Source organism: Lasioglossum baleicum, chromosome 1 (genome assembly GCF_051020765.1).
Source record: "Lasioglossum baleicum chromosome 1, iyLasBale1, whole genome shotgun sequence".
Lineage (NCBI taxonomy): Eukaryota > Metazoa > Arthropoda > Insecta > Hymenoptera > Halictidae > Lasioglossum > Lasioglossum baleicum.
Window position 1 is genome coordinate 12,177,988 of NC_134929.1, and position 21,490 is coordinate 12,199,477.

Sequence of the window (21,490 nt, forward strand, 5' to 3'; positions counted from 1 at the left end):
CAGAACGCGTTACTTTGATGTGTACCTAGTGTTAACTACTCTTTGGTGCTATTGTCTATCATTATCTGTTTCTTCTTGGTATTTTTACGTTGGTTTGCATTTAGTTTCTTTTCAATTTCTGCAATTTCAAACAAATGAATGAAAACATTGGACTGAAGGGTTGAAATGGAAACAGGTTTTGCAGAAACGGATGTTTTAGCGTCGGTTAGTGCTGGTTGCACTGAAAAAGTCATCGGTGACCGTAGATAGGATAGAGACATTCTTTGGAGACTATTCACGGGCTAAGTTCGGTTCCGTTCGTGCCGCACGAACAAATAAATAATTAGAAGGGATACCATCTGTTCGAACGAGAATGGACACCACTATTTATATCTGAATTACAACTATTTATATCCACACGGCCGTATGTGTTTCATTTATAATGTACGGCCGGCGCGGCGTTGCGGGGGTGCGCACCCTTCGTTCACGAGCTTTTCGAAACCGTAACCGCAACCGTAACCGTACAATGCACACACGCCTGAAAAGCGGTGGTCTCTCTCCAGCGGCTATCACCGGACAAACTTTCGTGCGAGACGTGTAATTTTATTAGACGAACAATCGAAAAAGTTCACCGGCGATCCCACGGGAACTGCAATCGGACATTAATAATTATTGTATTGAGGCTCGCGTGTGCTCGGCACAACCGTCCCTTATTCAACGATTGTTCCACGACACAACGGCTATGAGTCAGAATTCTAGGGAAACCAGCAGGGGGATATGATGATACGATAAAACTGTAATGAAACATATGCAAACTATCCGACTAATTCACTTTACTCGTTCCATTTATCAACAATAGTATTTAAATCGATACTTTTTATCGGAAACGAAAAAGTTTTTCAAGCTATCCTTTTTTCTACTGCTATCGCACTTTTTACGAATCGTCTTTATGATCATTTTATATGTAGTACGTATTTTAAAGTTTCATTCAAAAATGGTAATGCTTGCAAACTCTGTAGCCGATCTAGCGGAGGTCTTGAAAACAATGGTAAAAATCATTTTATTTCTCTTCCTAAATCTTCTATTTTCTAAATTTTCTAAAATGAAACTTCAAAGAAACCTCTCGAGAAACGCACATCAAGGTCATTAGAAATGAATCCATCCCCCTCCGGATGGGTTGCGCCCGACCACTGACGGTATACCTGAAAAGGTTGTTATAGCAGACAAAAAACGCGCACGGATCAGCTCTGGACCGGCCGATTATAATTTACAACCACCGCGCTCCGACAACTTCAACCCCAACAGATGGACAACACGTGCGACAGACTCACCGAATACATACACATACACACACATACTTTTCCATTTTATATTAGGTTGGGGAAAAAGAAATCCATTATTTTTACGTTATCTCAAGCGGGGGGAGAAATTATGGATTTCTTTTTCCCCAACCTAATATATATATATAGATTACAGAAAAAACTGAATAACATTTAAAAGAATATTTTGAAAGTATCTTTTTCGTCTATGTTATCACGCTGACTTCCACCCTCAATCGATTCAAGTCCGTAGAGGTTCGAGGCGGGCCCGCGAACTTTCTAAATTAATGTCCAGGGAGAGGAGAATCCTTACGGCGAAAGATTTCCCATGAACGATGGAATTCTTTCGATTCCTGTTCGATCGGCGCGTCGCGTCCCGGCGTGTTTCATTCTCTCGCGATTTATTCCATCGCACGTTGGATAACGAGTTGTTCTGTTCGTTGTTCGTTCGCAGATGAGAGGCAAAGTCTCGCCCTCGGTTTCTATTCGAGCGTAATCCATATGGATGGAGCAAACAAGAAGGGTTAAGGGGACAAGAAAAGCGTCGTTTCCCTGGTCCACGGCTCGGTTCACCGGATCGCGTTCGTCGACCAGGGACTGAGTAGATCTTTCCGTGACCAAACGTGAGTATCGTGTTACCTAACAACCACCCCTTAATTATCTACAGTATATCCACCCTCTAATCACGCTTTGTTCACCACCCTTTTCGTCGTTATAAAACGATGTCGACGCCCGCGTATCATGGGACGCGTTCCCTCTTGCTCGCCACAAGTACATTACCTCGGATCGTTCAACAAGAATCAAAGAAAAATTTAAATAAAATCTCGTCCTTTCACAATGTTCTTCGTCTTCCGATACATGGAACAAATCTCGCTTAAATCCAAAGTTATATTTTCCACTTTCACAAAAAGAACGCTTGTTTTCGTTCACAAAACTGAATAGTTTTTTTTCACGGAACACAAAAAGTGACAACTTTGGTTTCTTTTATAAAAATAACAAGAATATATTTAGCGTCAGATTTTTAGCGGGTTTTATCAGGATATACAGGGTGAGGCGCCAGAAACAGGCCACCTGAATAACTCGGCTGCTATTGGTGTTAGGAAGAAATGCATCAGATGGAACTTGCTTGGTTTCGAGGGGGCATTAATCTGATGTTAGTAGCTTTTTTGTAGGTGGACGCGTAAAGGACATGTGGAGGTCAACTTCATTTTTTTTAAATGGACTGAGGTATTTTTTAATACATCAATCGATGCAGCTGAACATTCGTTATAAAAAACTACTAATGTATGTCGAAAAATTAGTAGTTCAGGAGATATTTCAATTTAAATAACTTTAAAATACCATTACTGTCGTACTAAGACGTTACACAAGTAAGTAAAGTTATTCAGCCTAGTTATTCAGGGGGCTGTTTCTGGCGCCTCACCCTGTATGTATGTTCCAAGGAATAAATCTATTGAATTTTTCTATAAATCTTTACAATCCCTGTACCTAATTGTCAAAAATCTAGAAACCGTAATTTCGACGGATCCCGTAAATCTAGTGTTAAAAATATGCGGTTGGAAATCGATTTTCCAACATTCACACAAGTAATTGTACATATATGTACATACATATGTAGAACGCTTTAAGAAAGGCCGCGGGAGCTTGAGACTTTTTGATATTCTGGTCGTCGAGAGAACCCGGCCGAAAGAAAAGCGAGAAATGGGGTTCGATATAGTCGACCCGTCGAAGATTAATGTTCGCGAGTTATCGCAACCCCTGATTCCGCCATCCCCGCGCCACCAGAGTCGGTCAACTTCGATTTTTGAGGGGTTTTAGGTTGAATCCATCGTTTGGGAAAAGCGAGATCGGCTGCACTCCGGTCCGCCGATGTCCCCGAGTAAAACCGAAACTGTGTTTGGTGAATTGCAGTGACTCGGGACTGGTCGGTAATCGCTGTCGGCGCCGAGGATGGCGAGGAGCAGCGGCACTGCACACGCATATCGGCGATGCACCGATTGCTCCGTTGTCGTCGTTCATCGCGATGCCGTTGTCGCAGTTCGTAGTACGTCCCCTCGCGAATTACAATCGATCGGAATCGGGTACGGTAGGAACGGCAACGACACTGGCACCTGCGGCATCAACAGCCACGCTACTACCAATTTCGATCGGGAAGAGGGCACGGCCGATTAGAGTCGCCCCATACGATATATCTGTCGACCTGCACGTGATTCATGTAAGTCGCTCTTACACCTTTCATTTCGTTCTTTCTTACTTTATTTTTCTCTGACGAAACGGGGTTGCAAAGATTGTTCGATTTTTGTTGCGCGATTTGATCCTGCAATATTATCGGTGGTTCCTGTAAACGATCTGTACTTACACTCCGAATCTTTATATGAGATAAAAATTGTCTGCATCTATTGCGAGGAGCGGAAGCAACTTAGGAACGTCATACGCTCCTTGAAAATAGTTACACAAAAGATCCTCGGGTCATATTTCACCCATTTTCGTCCTACACTTCAATTAATTTTATTGGGAATCTATTTTAATATATTTCACTAGCTGCTCGTGGCGTGCCTACGGCACACCCTAGCAACCAGGCCATCCGCGAGCGGCGCACAGTGGGCAATTTCGAGAAAATCTCGCTTATACGCAATTTTCTGAGGTATTTTCTGTATGTTAGCGATTTTTGTTTATTTTTTTTTATCAATATCCTTGTGTCCGTGCCACACCATCTAGCGACTCTGCTCGGTATGTAATCGGTCGGAACATACAGACATACTTTTTTACTTTATACAATTAGATTACAAGTTAATTAAATTTGTGAATTTCTTTATTATATCTTGCAGTTACTACATATATGTACATATAAATAGCATTTTTATGCTCACCACACATTTTTCTTACAAATTTCGCAAGCCGCATGTGTTTTACATATACATAATATGATGTTTTAGATTTTAGACAAATACACCAAGTTATAAACACATTTAGAAAGAAATCAAACATAATATAATACAGTATCTGGAAATAGAGAAAATGGGTTAATTTTCACCCGAGGAGGGTAATCAAAAGTTATATGTAGACTGCGGATTTTTATGGAAAATAACAATTACCTTCATTAATTCCAAGATATAGGAACAACATCGATAATGATTTCAACGAGTTGAAAATAATTCCTCGCAATTCTAGTCATTACGAGATTGCGAGTCTCTATGCATTTATGACAATAATTGGTAGGAGAATTTTAAAAGAATTTACGAATATCAACTTTTTAAAATTGTTAACACTATTTGGCAATTATTGAAAATATAAAAACGCTTTGAAATAGTGTACGAATGAAAAAATTAAATAATGAAAACCGTACTTTAAGCAAATCGAATATTCTCACTTCTATAAGGCATTTCACTTTTGTATGTTTTGTGCTTGGTAGGTTTAGTGTTAAAAAAGAGAAGATATTTTGATGCGGCTCCTGTGCTTCTGCAGTTAACGAAGAGAATTTCGGTTTCGCATAAAGATCTGCAATCTAGTAATGGCATAGGTTGTTTCGGATGTTCTACGTCCTATGCGGATTTTTCTAGATGCTTAGATTGCCTAGCTACTCCTTATCAGGGCTACTTATGAACGCGAGTGTATCCTTATTGATTTTTAGAATCGTTGGAGGATCGAACGGCCGTTGACGGAACATTCGTTCGCGACGAAATTGGGCATCAATATCCATGAAGGTTTCTCTATAAATTCGCTTCGAGAATCGTAGGCTTGAAAGCATAGTGTATCTGTACAGATCAATTCCACCGTTGACAATACCGATTTCATTGTAATCCGCCTCGACTCGTTCGAGGCTTGTGTGCTTCAAACGTTTGCCTTATTTTTTAACAGTGCTTGGAAGATAGAATCAGGGTTATATGTGAAGTAATATTGGCGTGCAGAATTCGAACTCGAGACCCGTTTGTTTACGAGCCGATCGATCTCTGCACTCGCTAACACTGCTCTGTCGGACACAATCTTTAACATTCAACCCTCGTGCACCGTTCGGGTCAGTTTGACCTAAATCGAAAATTCACTCTGAGCTATTCAGTGCCCACTGAGATATTACTTGGATTCTATTCTACGTTAAACCGAACTGTAGAATTACCATATTATAGCAATTACTGGACTGCGGATTTTATGCAATTTCAAATTGTGAAAAGATTACGAGAATATTTAGAAACACCGATATGCAGTAGGTGTAGAAAGTATTCGTACACCCTTTAAAACAGAATAACTTTTTTATAATTGTACTAAACGACCTGATTTTTTTTATTAGAAGCATTGGTTTACGAAACCAATTTATAAACACAAAAATTATAATGTACAAGGTTACATGCAAAAATAAAAAAGGCATTTTTCAAAACTTTTTTATTTGAGCCCTTAAGGAAAATTTAAAATATATGTTTCGTAGATCTATGTTAGTTATACACATGCTGAAAATTGCATCGAAATCGATTGACGCAAACCGACACGCATCGAAAGATGTACGATTCTGTGGATTTTAAGCAGAAACTGATCAAAAGTCGTGTGAAACTACGATTTAGCATACTAGCATAGATCTACAAAACATATATCTTAAATTTTCATTAAGGGCCCAAATAAAAAAGTTTTAAAATATGCCTTTTTTATTTTTGAATGTAACCTTGTAAATTATAATTTTTGGAAGATCTTTTTCGCATATCATTTCGTAAACCAATGCTTCGAATTGATTATAAAAAATCAGGTCGTTTGGTACAATTATAAAAAAGTTATTAGTTTTTAAAAGGTGTACGAATACTTTGTACACCCACTGTACGTATAATTTTCAGTTTATCAAAATTACTAAAGAAAATGAAACGGAACTTTTTACTTGGCTCCTGTTTCTTACAATCGACGCACAACATTTTTATTTTGCATAAAGATCCACAGCCTACCGGTGAAACATTTTTGATAGTTGAATGGATTCTTGTTGACAAAGGATATCAATAATTTGTAATACATACTACGACGTATGAGGATAAACATTTCTCTATTCTGCTGATTTCTTCCTCGAGTACTTTGTTTGAATTAGATGCATGGAAATTAGCATTATGAATATCTTCTCTGAAATTTAGTGGGGGTAGCTTCACGATTGGTGGTTAAGGAACACGCGTGAAACGAAGTGGGAATTATGCAACAGTTTCGCGAACGGTATGATGCAACGATCAAAGAAAGAGAATGCGCGATATACTGTTGCCGTTGTTTATATTGCGAGTGATAATGGTGACGAACCCATTGGAAGGCTAGCAATGTGTTTCGCACCTTTTACTGCAAACTAAACGGTGACTCAGTTTTATCTTACGTTAATTAAAATGTAACTGCGACTGTTCACTGGGGATCACGTTTGCAATAAATAAATTTCTTCTGAAGATAAATCTTCGATAATTGAGACACAAACTACTTTTGCATTTGGAAAGCACTTCTTTTCCGAGCAGTCCATCGCCGATGCCAATATTAAGAATCGGTAGACTGCGGATTTTATGCATTTATAAGAAAAACGAATACATCAAACGCAAAACGGTAGAAACATTTAAATAATTCAAACATACTATGTGTGTTGCATTATTTTCAACTCATTGAAGTCATTACGAAAAGAAATAATTCTCTATGTTGTCCCTACATCTTGCAACTAATGAAGATAATCTTTATTTTGCGTAAAAATCCGCAGTCCACGGATCACCTTTAATACTCCAGGTTCGACAATAAATCGTTCTACATTCGATTTAACGAGGATACTAAAATATCCCAAAGCCAAATGTCATCTCCTCGCACAGAGGTCGCTCGAATCCAGCAGTTAAATATTTGTGAATCCCGCATCCGTAATTCAATTATATAAGTCTCTCGGTACACGTAACAGCGTGTTTCACACCGATTCTCGCAGCAGTCGTTGTTACGAATAAAATTTTATCCTTTCTTCCCATTGTGTTTGTGCAACGGAACGGTAACGAGGAAAACAGGCAACGAGACGCGACAATGGCGGCAATTACTTATAATAGCAGTCACAATACTTGTTATAATATTAGTTGCTAGTATTGTCACTCGAGTTTCTCTTCGCGATAATCATTGGTGAACAGCGTGCGCTGTTCCAGCGATTACATATGCCGCTTCGGGTGGACGGCGTTTGCGAATTAAAATGAATAAAACATTCTACAGATTTAATGAAGTCACTGCTCACATAATTCGTGCTAATGGAATGGTGGAGTGGCTCGTTACGAACGGCGGCGATCATTTGGGGGGTACCAAGCGCAAAATGGCTCAAAGTCATCGGCTCTCCACGGTTCCTCTGTCGTTCCGCCATTCTTTTTGTTCGATATCGTACAATGAACCAGGTGCGCTGCGACCGGCTGCTGTTTCTCTCTCTCTCTCTCTCTCTCTCTCTCTCTCTCTCTCTCTCTCTCTCTCTCTTTATTTTTTCGTCGGCTACCGTGGAACACTATGCCGAAGACCTTGACATATTCACTGGCATATTGCTCGCTGTTACACGCGCGAACGCTTAAATAGTGCAAACGGCGAATTATCGACCACATCGCGACTCTTTCTGTGCGAACCAGACGTTGTCGGCCTGCTTTGATAACGGCGGCTGCAGTCGACGGGGGAAAAATTGTTCGCCAACGCTTTTAGAGGATGCGAGAGGAAGTTCTCGGTTAACACATTCACTGTCGACCCCTGGCCGATGTAATTTTTCACACAGACTTGCGGAGGAATGCGCTCAGATAATTCCCAACAATTTCAATTCAACCCTTAGCACTCAAATGGCGACTTCAAGGCGCCACTAAAAGTTGCCACGTTACCTAAAACAATTTTTACACCACCATGTTTGTATCGAAGAAAATGATAAAAATTTAAGCGTTGAAAGCACAAGTAATAGTAATAAATAGACAGCGGATCTTTATGAAAAAACTTCGTATCTGAATTGCAACAAACTGGAGTGAAGTGGAAGTTTATTTTCTTTCTTAATATGTTCAATAGATTGAAAATAATGTTGTAGTATTTTTACATTTTTCTAATGGTTTTACTTGTTCAAATTACACCTACATATTTTTCTCATAAATGCATAAAATCCGCTGTCCAGTAATAAACTTCACATGTATAAAACGAAATGAATCGTGTACAATTGAAAGATTTTAAGTCGGAGAAAATGTCTTGGTTTTGGAGTTCAACCAGTTCCGAGTACAAAGGTTTAAGGTTTAGGTTATCGTGTACAGACATATTCTTCGATCTCTTGTCGCTAGCGGGACAATACTAATCCAACAATAGAATTGTTTTGTCCCGAATGATTTTTGTATTACGGTCGTCACCAACATGTTCGTGACATTCTTCTGATTAAATTGATACGAAACACGACACGATTTCGTTCGATGTGCGATGTTAATAATGTGAGGGATACCTTCATGAAAGTTTCATAAAAGAACAATCAAAAACAAAAAAGGTTCTACCATTGAATTTATTATTGTACCCCACACAGTCTACATTTTTTGATATTTCATTCTACGCAGAGACAATACACATACCAATGTTTAGAAGTTACACGAATCAGAAAGTGTTCGGATGACGTCGAATTCAATACGAGAATTGTTCATTCATTGAGACAAAAACTTTGTAAATAGTACAACCCACGAGTACTCCACTTCGACTGCAAAATAATATAGGATGATTCTCCCCTCATTCTTTCATACTGAATCAATGAAATGCACTCGTCACGATCAACATGAAAGATCGTAGTATTCTACCAACAAAACCGGAAGTTGGAGATCGAACGTTTGCGACCGACGTCGTTCTAGTAGTTCTCCGAAAAATTATTCAACAATTACACAATAACATGCATGTTGGCGTGCTCGTCCGAAGAATTCGAAGAGTAGGTTTATTAATTGAATGAAACTACTCGACCAGGATACACAAATACGAACTTGGTGCAGAAATATAAAGGACTTGTGCAGACTTGGCCTCGAAGCAACGAAGTTAGAGGGTGCGCATCGAACTTGGCACCCTCCGACCGCAGTCGTCTCGTTTGTTATAAAACAACGAGCACGTTGCACTGATTACTAGAAAAAGAAAACGATCGCGTGCTCGGGGTGTTTGTTCAACGTTACGAGTACTCGTCTGTCCCCTACCGGATCTAACACGGACCCCATTTTTCTTTTGCAGAAATCGAGAGGACGAGTGCATCTCGCAGAATGGATTCGTGCGGGGTCTACTTGTCTCAGCTGCGAGCGATGCTCGTCAGAAATCTGTTGCTGAAGAAGCGAGAAAAACGGAAGACTACCGCGGTACGTCTGATCATTTTCATTCATTGTGTCTAGACTGCGGATTTTTGTGCGAAATAAAAATTGCATTAATCGCAAGACACGGGAGCTCTATAGACATTTATATCTTCTTTGAAGAATTTTGGTAAATTCAACATAATACATAAAACAGTATTTTTAAGTTCTTTAAATGGTTTCACCGTTTTGCGGTCGCTGTATTAATTTTTGTGAAAATCTGCAGTCTAATTATGTGTTCCATCTCGACACCGTCCATCGTGCACAAAAATCTATGAACCCTTAACACACTCGAAACATTCTGTAGTGCCATCATCAGCATCAATTGGTACAGGGAGACTCTCGATCAACATCTTCGTTCGCTTTCTTAGTTTCTGGTGAATTCATTGGGTGAACAGTTACCGCGTTGGAAACAATGGAAAGATTAATCTTCCTACAAAAAGTACCTCCAAAAATATAATATATTTTAAAAAATTGATAAATATAGCAGTTATGCTCTTGAACATCATCAATTAGAATAGTTGAAATGGCCCGTCATGCGAGGGTTAATATCAATTCTTAACCCTCTCGATGCCAGCCCCAAATAGGATATGCAAAAACTGCCAGAGCCGATTTAATGTTTACGTTTTCATTAAGGAATTATGGCGGGTACCTTCTATTCTCGCTAGCAGATTGGCAAATAGTTCACACCTTTCCCGTTACTACTTGGATGTATGTACACTAGGGTGGAACTTATTTTTTCACCATAAAATTTTGGGCTCGCACCCCCCAATATTATTCCATTTCATACAAAAATAATCTATCCAATGTTTTAGATCAATCGGACATCGGAAAGACTTCATGTTTTGCAGGAATTATTTTCTTAACCAATGGCACAATTTTAGGGGGGAGGGGGTGTGAAAAAGATCTCGCGCAAAAAATTTCACCAGGTATAGCTAAGGTCCACTCTAATGTACACTACCGGCCATAAGTATTTGACCACTTGGCGGAATCGAATCTAAACGTTTATATCAACTTCATAACTTAAATTACTTTGAAGTAGAATGAATATAAATGTATATGATTGACATAATGCATTACATGTTACGGATTTTACCAGTAAATGGATGAAAGTTATTAGATACTTCGTTCATCAATATTTTATAAATAAGTCCACAATTGTGTTTCTCTGATTTTTCAATTGTTTTCGTTCAATTTTTCTTATCTTTTCATTCGCAGTAATTGATGTTGAATATTGTCTGTATTATTAATTATTGTTTGTATATAAAAGTTAAATTGGGATGCCTTATTTTAAATATATTTTGTTTATTTTCGATAAACTGAAGGTGGTCAAATACTTATGGACGGTAGTGTATGTATGCAGTCCTCGACTGGCTTCCAATGTCTAGAAAAGGCTTTTTTTAAATTTAAGGACTGTTAGGAAAAAATGCATTTACGCACTAACATCCCTCCAAAAGATGACGGTTGGGAGGAAAGTGTGGAGCTCGACACGGTACTCTCGAATGTACCGGCCCCATATCCACTAAAAGAAACCTAACAGTCCAGGACTCAATATTGAGACCTGATCAACCTCCTACTGGACCAAAGAATGGTGAGCACTGCGACCCGCTATTCACATTACTCCAGTGCTCACATAGCTTTGGATCTCTCCCACGCCTGTTCTTGTCTTATCTAAGCGTCTAGATAGGACTAAGCGGGCTAGAACTCAGGCGAAATAGAAAAGAGCATAAGTATCATCAAATATGTATGTTTAAGAATGCTGTGATAGAATGCTCGGCGGTGCCATTGATCAAAGTAGCCGTCGTTATCCTTTGTTGTCAATCGAAAGCAAGCACGGGAACGGAAGATAGGGATGGGGGAAAGTTTGGAGAAAACAGAAAAGTTCTCCACCCGGCCGACCCTTGGCCCAGTTGGCACGTTGCTCTCCCAAAAACACCCACCGAAAACGAATTGGCAGCTCGCCCTCCCTTCTCTGGCAGAGCCGGCCGTGCGTCGCGTCGCGCGTCGGGACGAGAACGCGATCGCTTCGTCGCCATCCGATCAAACCGTCCCAGACACGGTTCCCCTTTTTCTCCTTTCTTCCGCTTCTTTTTTTCGTTTGCCTCCACGGCCCCGACGATTGTCGCTCGTGAATTCAAATTCCGACTCCCTGGCGTCGTCGGCTGTTCATAGTTTTCGCATCTCACCCCCGTCATTCGCCCCTCCCCTTTTTTCCCGAACCCGCTAATACATATTCGATCGACTGGGTGCACACCGATCTGGAATGCAGCTTCTCGTGGCCCACATCCAACTATTCAGTCCTAATATTCAATTAAAAATGATGGTTCATTTGATCGGGCTTGGTTAACCACCTGGGGAAGACGCGAACTTTGGACATTTTCTCTAAGAATGTTAATGGACTTTTGTTTTGAACGAGTATCTTATTTAAGAGTAGGTTCGTACATATATTGTACAAGTTGTCGCGCGCGTAACTTTTTCGTTGTAAAATCTTAAAAAGTACCCGAGCGATAGCCTTCTTTCCAGAAGTTGTTTTCCCGAAGACGCTGGCTGGAAAATTCTTTTTAATGAGAACATCATTTATCATTTCACAGGAAAATGAAAAACTCTGATGATTACAAGATTGTATTCTTTTAATATCGATAATTTAAAAATAGAATATTTAGGACAGATTGTTTGATAGGTCTTGTAGGTTTAGCATTAAATAAGTTGAAGATGGCATATCCAAAGCTAGAAATAAATTAAAGCAAGAAATAGATTGTTACTCGATCCTCGAGTTTTCTTCGAGTTCACAAAAATTATAGAAAAATCCGTAGTCAGCCCACGGAAAGAAGCGGTGCTCGCAACCTTTAGCCTTAAGCACTTACGCCCTTTGAAATTTGTATGACCGTGCCGCGAATGGTGCGGCATCAGCATTCGAAGCTGCTCGAGCGCCATGGAGGAAATAGTTGATTGAGAAAGCTAGTCCTGTCGCGTCGGTCGCACGTTTTCCACGAGATTTCGAGTGATCCAGCCTGCGTCGCTCGTCGAACTTCTTTGTGATCTTGCCAGGATAAAGGGTGGCCAGAAAGGGGCGGAGGGGCGAAGCAAGAGCCTAAATATAGCTCGTTACAGGTAGAGAAAATCGATTTATACATAAAATAAGTATTCGCGTCTATACTTAGTCCCGCCTTCCTAACGCGAGCCACTCGATTAAGGTGCCTTCTACCATAAAATTGTTCGACCTCGGTTGCGGCGTCGAGCGGATAAAAAAAATAATAAAAAAAGACCGCTGGGGAAATACTTTGTGCGCGCCTCGCGAAAAAGTAATTTAATATTGGATGATTAAAACTGCCCGGGACACCGGAACACGCGGCTGCTTGTAAATCTTGCGTTAGCCCGGTTGAGGAGGCGAAGTATGGATCTCGTTAGCGGAACTATGATGCAATTTGAACTGGTGCATATGTTAATCTATCGTTTCTCGCGTGTAACACCATCATTGTCCACCAAATGACTGCTGTTTCTCCGAGGTATCGGCAATGGTAGTCAAAGATCTCTTTATTTTTATACATCTGACTACTCGGACGAATACATATCAAACAAATTTTTTTTACTCTACAAATAAATGAATAACTTAAATTCACAAAAGCTATCATTAAGTCAATATTTTGCCCCATATTTTCATTTGATTACATATACTTATTGCTTAAGTGACCGCCATTACTCCATTCTCCCCTAAGTTCTGCCAGAACATCTTTAATCCTTTGCGGTCTTGGCAACACGTGCGATTGCATTTCAACGAATCCGCACCTGACCGAGACCACTTTCGAACAGCATCATAGTTTAACACCAAACCTACCAAACATTAAAAATAAAAATGACAATATTCAACGTACGTATTTAGTTTGTTCGCAATTTTTATGATAATACATGAACAGGGATATTTATTCTGTTATTTTTCATGAACGCACATTTCTATCGTTTTAATATACTATTTATTATTATTATATTTATTGTATTGGTATAGGTTTTCACCCATTACAACGTCACGGTTACCTCGTTACGTACACGATCAAAGTGACTGACTTTCAAGTCATTTGGGACAGAAAATGGCAGTGATTATTTCTTCCTGGGGACTTTCTGTTTGCCCTCCTTTCCCCTGAAGATCCCTGGATCGATGACGTTGGTAGGTCCGTTGTTCCACATTGAGGTCGAGATGGTTTCTGTAGGGTCGATGGTGGACGGCAGTAGGTGCGGGCCAACGAGGAAATAAACTTGCTCGACCCAGGTGGGCAAGGTGAGCCCGGTAACACAGCACTGCCACAAGGGCAGTCCTAGATGGACCAGCATCATCCGGAAGTAGACGGTGAAAGTATCTGCCAGATGGTACCATCGATCCGTGTCCTCTCGATGAAGCCAGATGCTCGGACTCTCCTGATCCGGTTTTGCACGGTACACCATGTAGACTTTAGCCTTTCCGCTTTGCGGATAGCATTGGCTAATCTCGAACATCTTGCAACCTCGTGGGTTACCGGCCGGAAACGCGTTACCAGCCGCGTTCTCAACGTCCACAGGGCTCTTCGAACCCGTCGAAGTCGCCAATCCTGCATCTGAAGATTCTGGCTTCGAACAGTCTGCTTGCGTCTCCTTGTTAGCAGAGTAACGTTTCAGAGAGGAGAAACTGCCAATCTCCAAGCGACCCACCGAGAACTCCTCGCCTGTTCACGAGATCAGAGATAGACGGATAGATAGAGATAACGAGAATTATGATAGTACTGTCGTCGCGGGGGTTAGACTGCTATGTATTTTTGGATGAAAACGAAGCTAACGAAGCTAACCGTGGGATCACGGAAAAATTGGGGATCTTTCAATAGGCTCCGAATGAAAGCCGCACGAATGTCGTCGTATTGGCAACATTGAGTCCATTATTTCATTCTTAACCCCTTAAGCTCTGATTTTCCTGTGAGTCTCACTAAAGTCTAGAATTGAAGTTTTTTAAAGTTTCTTCATCATTACTTATTCATTCCATATACATTGGGGGACAAAATGATAAGGCACCGTTGTACACACACAAAATTGTATATGTCGTAAAATCTCAGTGGAAACGTATTATATTCACGTACGAAAAGAAACTAAATTTGGATGGTCCAGATGGACACAAGTACTACATATTTCCATGATTTAAGAAAGGAACAAAGGGTTTCAAGTCGTCGACAATGTGGTGACGGTACAGTAATGATATGGGGAGAAATCGGCTATAGAGGAAAAATGGAAATAAAATTTATTCAAGGCCGCATGAATAGTTCTGGCTACTTAAATTTAATTAAAGAGCAAATTGGAACATATGCTTGCAGAATTGCTGTCAGAAAATATACATAGATCTACAAAACATATATTTTAAATTTTCATGATGGACCCAAATAAAGAAGTTTTAAAAAATGTCTTTTTTATTTTTGCATGTAACCTTGTAATTACAATTTTTGGAAAATCTTTTTCGCATATCATTTCGTAAACCAATGCTTCTAATTGATTATAAAAAATCAGGTCGCGTTTGGTACAATTATTAAAAAGTTATTCTGTTTTAAAGGGTGTACGAATACTTTCGTCCCTCACTGTATGTACAAATGAATGTTCATTGCTAAAAACCTTGAGGTGCCTTATCATTTTGACCACAAGTGTACCATATGCAATGAATAAGCAGCGAAAGAAATGCACATTGGTATTGGTATAGGATAGGCTAGCTTGAACGAAATATATACTAACTAGAAGAGTAGAGCGTATCGGTTGTGGTTGCCACCGTCGCGGGTATCAACAAAAGCACACGTTTTTATTTTTATCTGAAGTTGATGATATAGAATTTAGTTTCCAATTTGTACTTTGAGGTGGTTCAATGGTTCTGTGATAAGTTTGTTTGGATAAGTATCATTCACTGGGGAACCATTGTTCATTCGTGAGAAATTGATCTTCGGCCCATTTTTCATTCAATCGTACGCGAGATTTGGAATGCGAGCTACAACCGTACTGTTTAGAATTCTGTTGTGGAATGTAACATGCATCTTAAGGGTTCGTTCATTGGACAGGTCACCCTAGATTTTTGCGAAAGGCGACAAAGGTATCGAGTCGAAATAATAGGCGGATATTCTAAGGAATGACGATCTAAAGTCTAAAGGGTCGGAGGTGGAATCCGGGGTAAAAGGATCGTTGAGAGGGTTGGATAACTCTCTAGGGAGTAATACCTGCTATCTCGAGGTTCCAAAGAAGCTGAAAACCGTCGATCGAGAGGTAGAAGTTCCTCAGATCTTCGGGGAGCACGCAACAATGCCGTTGCTCCCAGTTCGCGATGGCGGTGGCCTCGCATCCGCTCCTCCTATCGACTCGCACGTTCTTTACGTACGGCAGGTTCTCGAGAACCTTCACCACGCCCAGCGTGAGGTTCTCGTAGAACGAGTCCTCGGTAACGACGTCCACGAAAAAAGACATTGCATCCCCTTGATTCGTTAACCGTGTCCTCGCTATTTGCATCCGTTAGATCCGGAACCCCACCGGGTCATCAGTCCCTTTCTCGTTTCCTCGGCGATTCGCAAATCAAACCTTGCACGAGTCGAGACGCTGCCTTCGAAACCCCATGAAACCTGAATAGTTGCTAAACTTTGTATATTTTATATTTTGATTTTCTCATGGAAATGCGCCGTAACAATTAATTGTACCTTCGCAGCGAAACAAATGATTACTAGATTGCGAATCTTTATGCAAAATAAAAATAATGCACGTCAATTATAAGAAACAGAAGCCAAATGAAAATGTATTTCATCTTCTAATAATTTCACTAACAATAAATCTTCACATTTTTATATTTCATCTATTAATTTTAGTTATAAATGCATAAAATCCGCAGTTTACTAATCATTAACCCCTCAGGGACGTCTGGACACGCAACGAACCACATTATTGTTCGATCGAGTCATTCATTCGTGTTAAACAGAATTTCGTTCTGTTGTTATTAAAAAGTTCGCAGTATCCTTCGGTCTTTGAAAGACTAGAAAATATCTACCATTAATTAGTTCTGTACTTCCATTCCGTAAAGAACATCTTACATCTTATTTCCGGTTCGAGGCTCATGCAAGACGAATTGAACACTTGTTTGAGGGCTTATGCAACGTAGAGAAGTTCAATATCTACATTGAAAGCAAACTACTCTTTTCAGGTCAGCTCGACCCGAATAGGATTATAATTCAATAAAGTTCATCTTCGTAAGCAAAATTTCTGAGGAATACCTCGATGTCTCTGAATCGGGATACACTAGTCAGAATGGAAATCGAAAAGAAATACATTCTCGTAGACAGTTTTCTTAATAGTAGGGTCTCCATAATTGTATCATAATAAAAAGCCGAAGAATTAATTGGGTTATAATACTGATGGTAAGAAATTGCTAATGGTACCGAAGGATTTACTAAAAAATCCTTGGATATAAATTATAAACTTTCAACCATCTATAGAATGACGTGCAGTTTCAGTAATACCTTTATGCAAAATAAAAATGTTCAACATCAATCGTAAGATACTGGAACCAGATAAATACTTGTTTATCCCTTTAAAAATTTTAAACAATTGGTGAAAATACATTGATACTATTAAATTATTTTGATCTTTCCACTGTCATCTACTTATGTATATTCGTCGTAACTGCATAAAATCTGTATTCTAATAATTAATAAGAAAAATTCTTTAAACGTATGTAGTACCAATCAATGATCTATCTGTTGAAGTACATTTTAAATAAACCACCAAAGATGGCAGGGAGTAATCGGTAAGAAAATTGAAACAAAAATCAAAGTGCAGCGGGGTTGAATACGCTACAGAATAATCTCTAATAGGTAATGTATTAACAAGACTGTCTTACGGTCGGCGAATTTTGTCCGGAATAAAAATCTTCAGGCCCCGACCATTGAGTCCTCGTTCGGTATGCAAAATTCCGTGGAAAATACGCGAGTAGAGGCCGAATCCGTAGGTTTGACGAATCGAGGGCAGTCGAGCCAGGTGTGACTGGTTCAGCCGGTTGTTGATCGCCATGGTGACCGAATATACGTACTTATATACATAATATCAAACCGACCCGGCGCGGCGCGGCGTATCCTCTGGCCAAGGGATTGTATCGAACGCTTTTGCGCAGGTTCGGCCTGCACGACAGGTGTGGGAGAGAATGCAGGTGGGTTAATTGTTATGCATGCACAGGGGAGTTTTCTTTCAGAGCGGCGCCCCTGCAATTTCGAATCGAGATAATCCCATAGAATTTCGTAATGTACATTACCAACTATCAATCGAGGCTGGCAAAAAGCTCCCCCCCATGAACTATTCCGGCACAGTGCGCGGCGTTCCCCTTGCATACATCACCGTTGTATCACCCCTTGCGTACCCCATTCTTCTTTTATTAATACCGGTCTCCCCATTCGTTTTCACAAACGTTTTCCACCCTCAGCTGAGTTTTTACTGTCTCCCCTTTACCCAACAGAACTTTTTCACGTTTTCTTCGGAAATTCAATTCACCTTTGTACAAAAGAAAATGCGGTTGAATGTCCTTTGTTCTCAATAAGTCCAGAAACACAAGGTTTATTATATATACACTGCAAATTTTTATGCAAAATAAAAATTGTCTGCATTGATCGCAAGATTATGGAGCTACATAGACGTTTATATATTTTTTGAAATAATTGTAGCGAGTTGAACATAAACAGTATGTTTAAATCTTCTTAATCTTTTTACCGTATTGCGTTTGATTAATTTTTATTTGAAGTCGTCTACTTGTACATATGACTAACTTTATATCGATGTAAGTAAATTGATATCTCTGATATCTTTATCACAAGTGTGACTTATTAATGGTACACACGACATACGATAACCAATTGATATTACCAATTATATTAACAGGAGAATAAAACGAAGAAAACGCGGCAAAATATGTAATACAAGTAAAGCAATAAAACTGGAGACCACATCATAAATTTAACAAAATTCTATGCATTCCCACGAACAATTAAAAACACAAACAAGAATATCATTCATGCTTCGTCTCTCCATCTCTCTCATCTAAACTAAAATTTTTTAAAAATGCCAAAAAATAATGTTGTTGGAAATTGATTTTTACAGGAAGTCTTCCTGCCACTTTGCACCTTAGGCATCCTGATCGTGTTGAAGGTGATGCCACCAAATCCAAATTACCCCGCGATGATGACGGAGAGGCAAGAGGGGGGCATATTCGAGGCGCTCAACGGATACAAGAACAACACGATCGCCGTCGTTCCGAATTCGACGGAAACTTTAGTATGTGGTCAATTCGCCGTTCCACGGCATCTATCGTTTTCTCCCCTATGTCTTGTCGGAGGCCATCGGGCTCGAACGGTTTCCCTAATCGTCCCATTCTATTTTAGAACTTCTTGAGCTCGATGAATACCCTTTGGTTGTCGATGTGGGATCATCCTGGCAAGCTACCCTTGAATTTCGTAGTGTTCGACACGAAGGACGACCTGCAAGCTGCGTACTGGAGAGACCCGTACAGCATACCTCTAGCTGTGATCTTCGAGGATTCTCAGCCTATATCTCAGCGCCTTCTGTAAGACAATCGTAAAATTGTCAAAATTGTCGACGCGAGCCTCCAATATTCTTGAAGAATATCCTGAAAATTTAGTCTCCTAAGAACACAACTTAACATGTTCGCTACCACCATCACAAATATGTGACAATGTGACATCCATAATCCGACAATTCACTTAAAAACAGTCTAATTAATTTTATGCACTTCGTTGTTCAAGGTCATAGTAGAATGCATAATTTTCAGAGAATCTGTGACTTTCTTCTGCTAAATTGTTTTAACAATTAAAAATTGGGTACGTTGCATTTAATAAAACTTTCGAACAAAGAAGGTAAGCAACGAAAAAAATGCTGGTAGCGAACGTGTTAAGGAGGTAGACTCGTTTCCAGGATTGCAAGGGTGCAGGATGCGCCTTCTCATGTCTCGATAATGCAAAGATGGCGTTTTTCAGTAGTCAAAAGCGCTAGATAAGACATCAATCTAGGTCGCGATCGCTCTCAAAAGTTCTATTTTTGCGTTTACGAGGCGTAATTTGCATTTTTCAGCAGCATGAAGCTGTCGCAGCTGTATGCTTCCGGATACAGTAAAGTCGCAATCTAGCTCCCTGAGGATCTCCACGATCACTGTCCCTTCGCCTACCCCTTCCACTGGGGGGCATCCCCGCGAGGGGCTAAGAAGCTCGGAGCTTGGTCCGTGTTTACATGCTGTCCTTTTCTACGTTCGGCGCGGTTGACGCAGTGATAAGAAGATGGTTTCTCTACACGATCTCTGCCCCTGCTCGGAACAGGCGATGGGAGCTAGATCGCAACTTTACTGTAATGCAAATTACGCTGCCGAATAATGCAAATTATGTCTCGTAAACGTAAAAATAGGACTTTTGAGGGCGATTGCGGCCTACAATGATCTTTTATCTAGCACTTTTGACTGTACTGAAAAACCCCATCTGTGCATTATCGAGAAATGAGAAGTCTACCCGAAACGAGAGTCTACCCCCTTGAGGCATAAACAAACATTTCTAACACAAATCAATCAATTTGGTTCTCGAATTCCTGCTCAATTACCGAAATAAGCATCATTCCAAACAGAAAGTAGAGGGTAGGAGTGAAATGACAATTGGTGGGAAGAGGCCGCGAGTCTGCGATTTCTTCCGGAATAAACGCTGATTACGTCTTTCTGTTGCGTTCCAGGTATGAGATAAGAACTAATCCTTTATACACGAATCCGCCCTCACCGACCGAACTGTATTCCGCCCCAGTTACTTGTCGAAAGGACACCAGCCATTGGATGGGTGGCGTATTGTCGATAGAGACTGGCGGATCATGTCCCGCGAACAATTACCTGCACTCTGGATTCTTGGCGTTGCAGTTGATAATGGATATTACAAAAATAAGAGTATGTACCCGGCTATTTGGGCTGGCATGCTTTACTCTAGTTTATAGTCCTGGAAAAATCTCTAAAGAAGTTCGCCATTGCGGTGAATTCTTTCTTTACCATTGCCGTTGATTAAACATAACATTTTTGTATCTTTTACTATATAATTAGTAGACCGCGGATTCTTATGCAAAATAAAATCTTTCTGCATCAATTGCAAGAGACAGTAGGAAGCCAGTTACACATTTCATTCTTTCTCGAATCATTTTAACACTTTGACAATAGTATATCTTTGTTCTTCAATTATCTCAGTTTCTCTCCTGTTTTAAATCGCCGCAATCGCTTATTTTACTATAGAAATGCATAAGATCCACAGTCTAGTTTTACATAAAGATTAACTTTAGAATAATCTGAACATATTTGAATAACTGTGTTGATCGCACAAACCTCCGTACTAATGCAACGATACGCGTTGGTAATTTACAGCTAGACACAGGGAACACAGATGTAAACGTGCCGGAAGTTAGGCTGGAGATGTTCCCGAAGGAAGCTTTCACTGCAGGTAACTATAGAGAATACTCCACAGAGGATTGATTGTTATCTCTGCACGTTGAGTAACGAAAGCTATCCAACTACTGTTAGAAGGAACAAAGTAGATTAACAGAGATAGAAGAAAGGCTATAGGTTTAGAAATGAAATTGATACTCGAGAAATATATTTTTTCTTTGTTTCGTGGGCATATTTCTAAGAATATGTTTTATTTAGACTGGATGCTGGCCTTTAGAGTTGTTATACCTCTCTTTATGGTACTGGCTATCTCGCAATTCGTCACTTACCTCCTGATCCTGATAGTCGGTGAGAAGGAGAAAAAGATCAAGGAAGGAATGAAGATAATGGGCCTAAGAGATTCTGTCTTTTGGTAGGTTTACGGTAGAGTGTGATCGAGAGACTGATAGATTTCTTTTCTCTGT

General features: G+C 40.0%; 2 protein-coding genes across 5 annotated transcripts in view; one reads left to right on the forward strand and one right to left on the reverse strand.

Moving 5' to 3' along the window:
* Positions 1 to 21,490, forward strand: part of LOC143214737 (cholesterol transporter ABCA5) — a 34,659-nt gene that overhangs the window by 5,630 nt on the left and 7,539 nt on the right. For 2 of the 3 annotated variants that reach the window (XM_076436094.1, XM_076436104.1), the window contains exons 3-10: positions 1,753 to 1,921; positions 3,210 to 3,513; positions 9,471 to 9,592; positions 18,707 to 18,880; positions 18,988 to 19,169; positions 20,336 to 20,540; positions 21,006 to 21,081; positions 21,285 to 21,438. In XM_076436094.1, the coding sequence (XP_076292209.1) occupies positions 9,500 to 9,592; positions 18,707 to 18,880; positions 18,988 to 19,169; positions 20,336 to 20,540; positions 21,006 to 21,081; positions 21,285 to 21,438 (884 nt within the window). In that variant the 5' untranslated portion in view covers positions 1,753 to 1,921; positions 3,210 to 3,513; positions 9,471 to 9,499. Of the gene's footprint in view, positions 1 to 1,752; positions 1,922 to 3,209; positions 3,514 to 9,470; positions 9,593 to 18,706; positions 18,881 to 18,987; positions 19,170 to 20,335; positions 20,541 to 21,005; positions 21,082 to 21,284; positions 21,439 to 21,490 lie in introns of those variants that run through there. The other variant, XM_076436113.1, reaches the window with a different exon arrangement.
* On the reverse strand, positions 13,064 to 17,670 carry LOC143214769 (tubulin polyglutamylase complex subunit 2). Of its 2 annotated transcripts, XM_076436154.1 has the most exons (3): positions 17,460 to 17,670; positions 15,796 to 16,191; positions 13,064 to 14,277 (listed from the first exon to the last, which is right to left on the reverse strand). In XM_076436154.1, exons 2-3 carry the CDS (start codon positions 16,079 to 16,081, stop codon positions 13,679 to 13,681), a joined length of 885 nt encoding a protein of 294 aa, XP_076292269.1. In that variant the 5' UTR covers positions 16,082 to 16,191; positions 17,460 to 17,670; the 3' UTR covers positions 13,064 to 13,678. The 2 variants fall into 2 exon arrangements, with proteins under 2 accessions (XP_076292269.1, XP_076292275.1); XM_076436160.1 differs by having other exon boundaries at positions 15,796 to 17,670.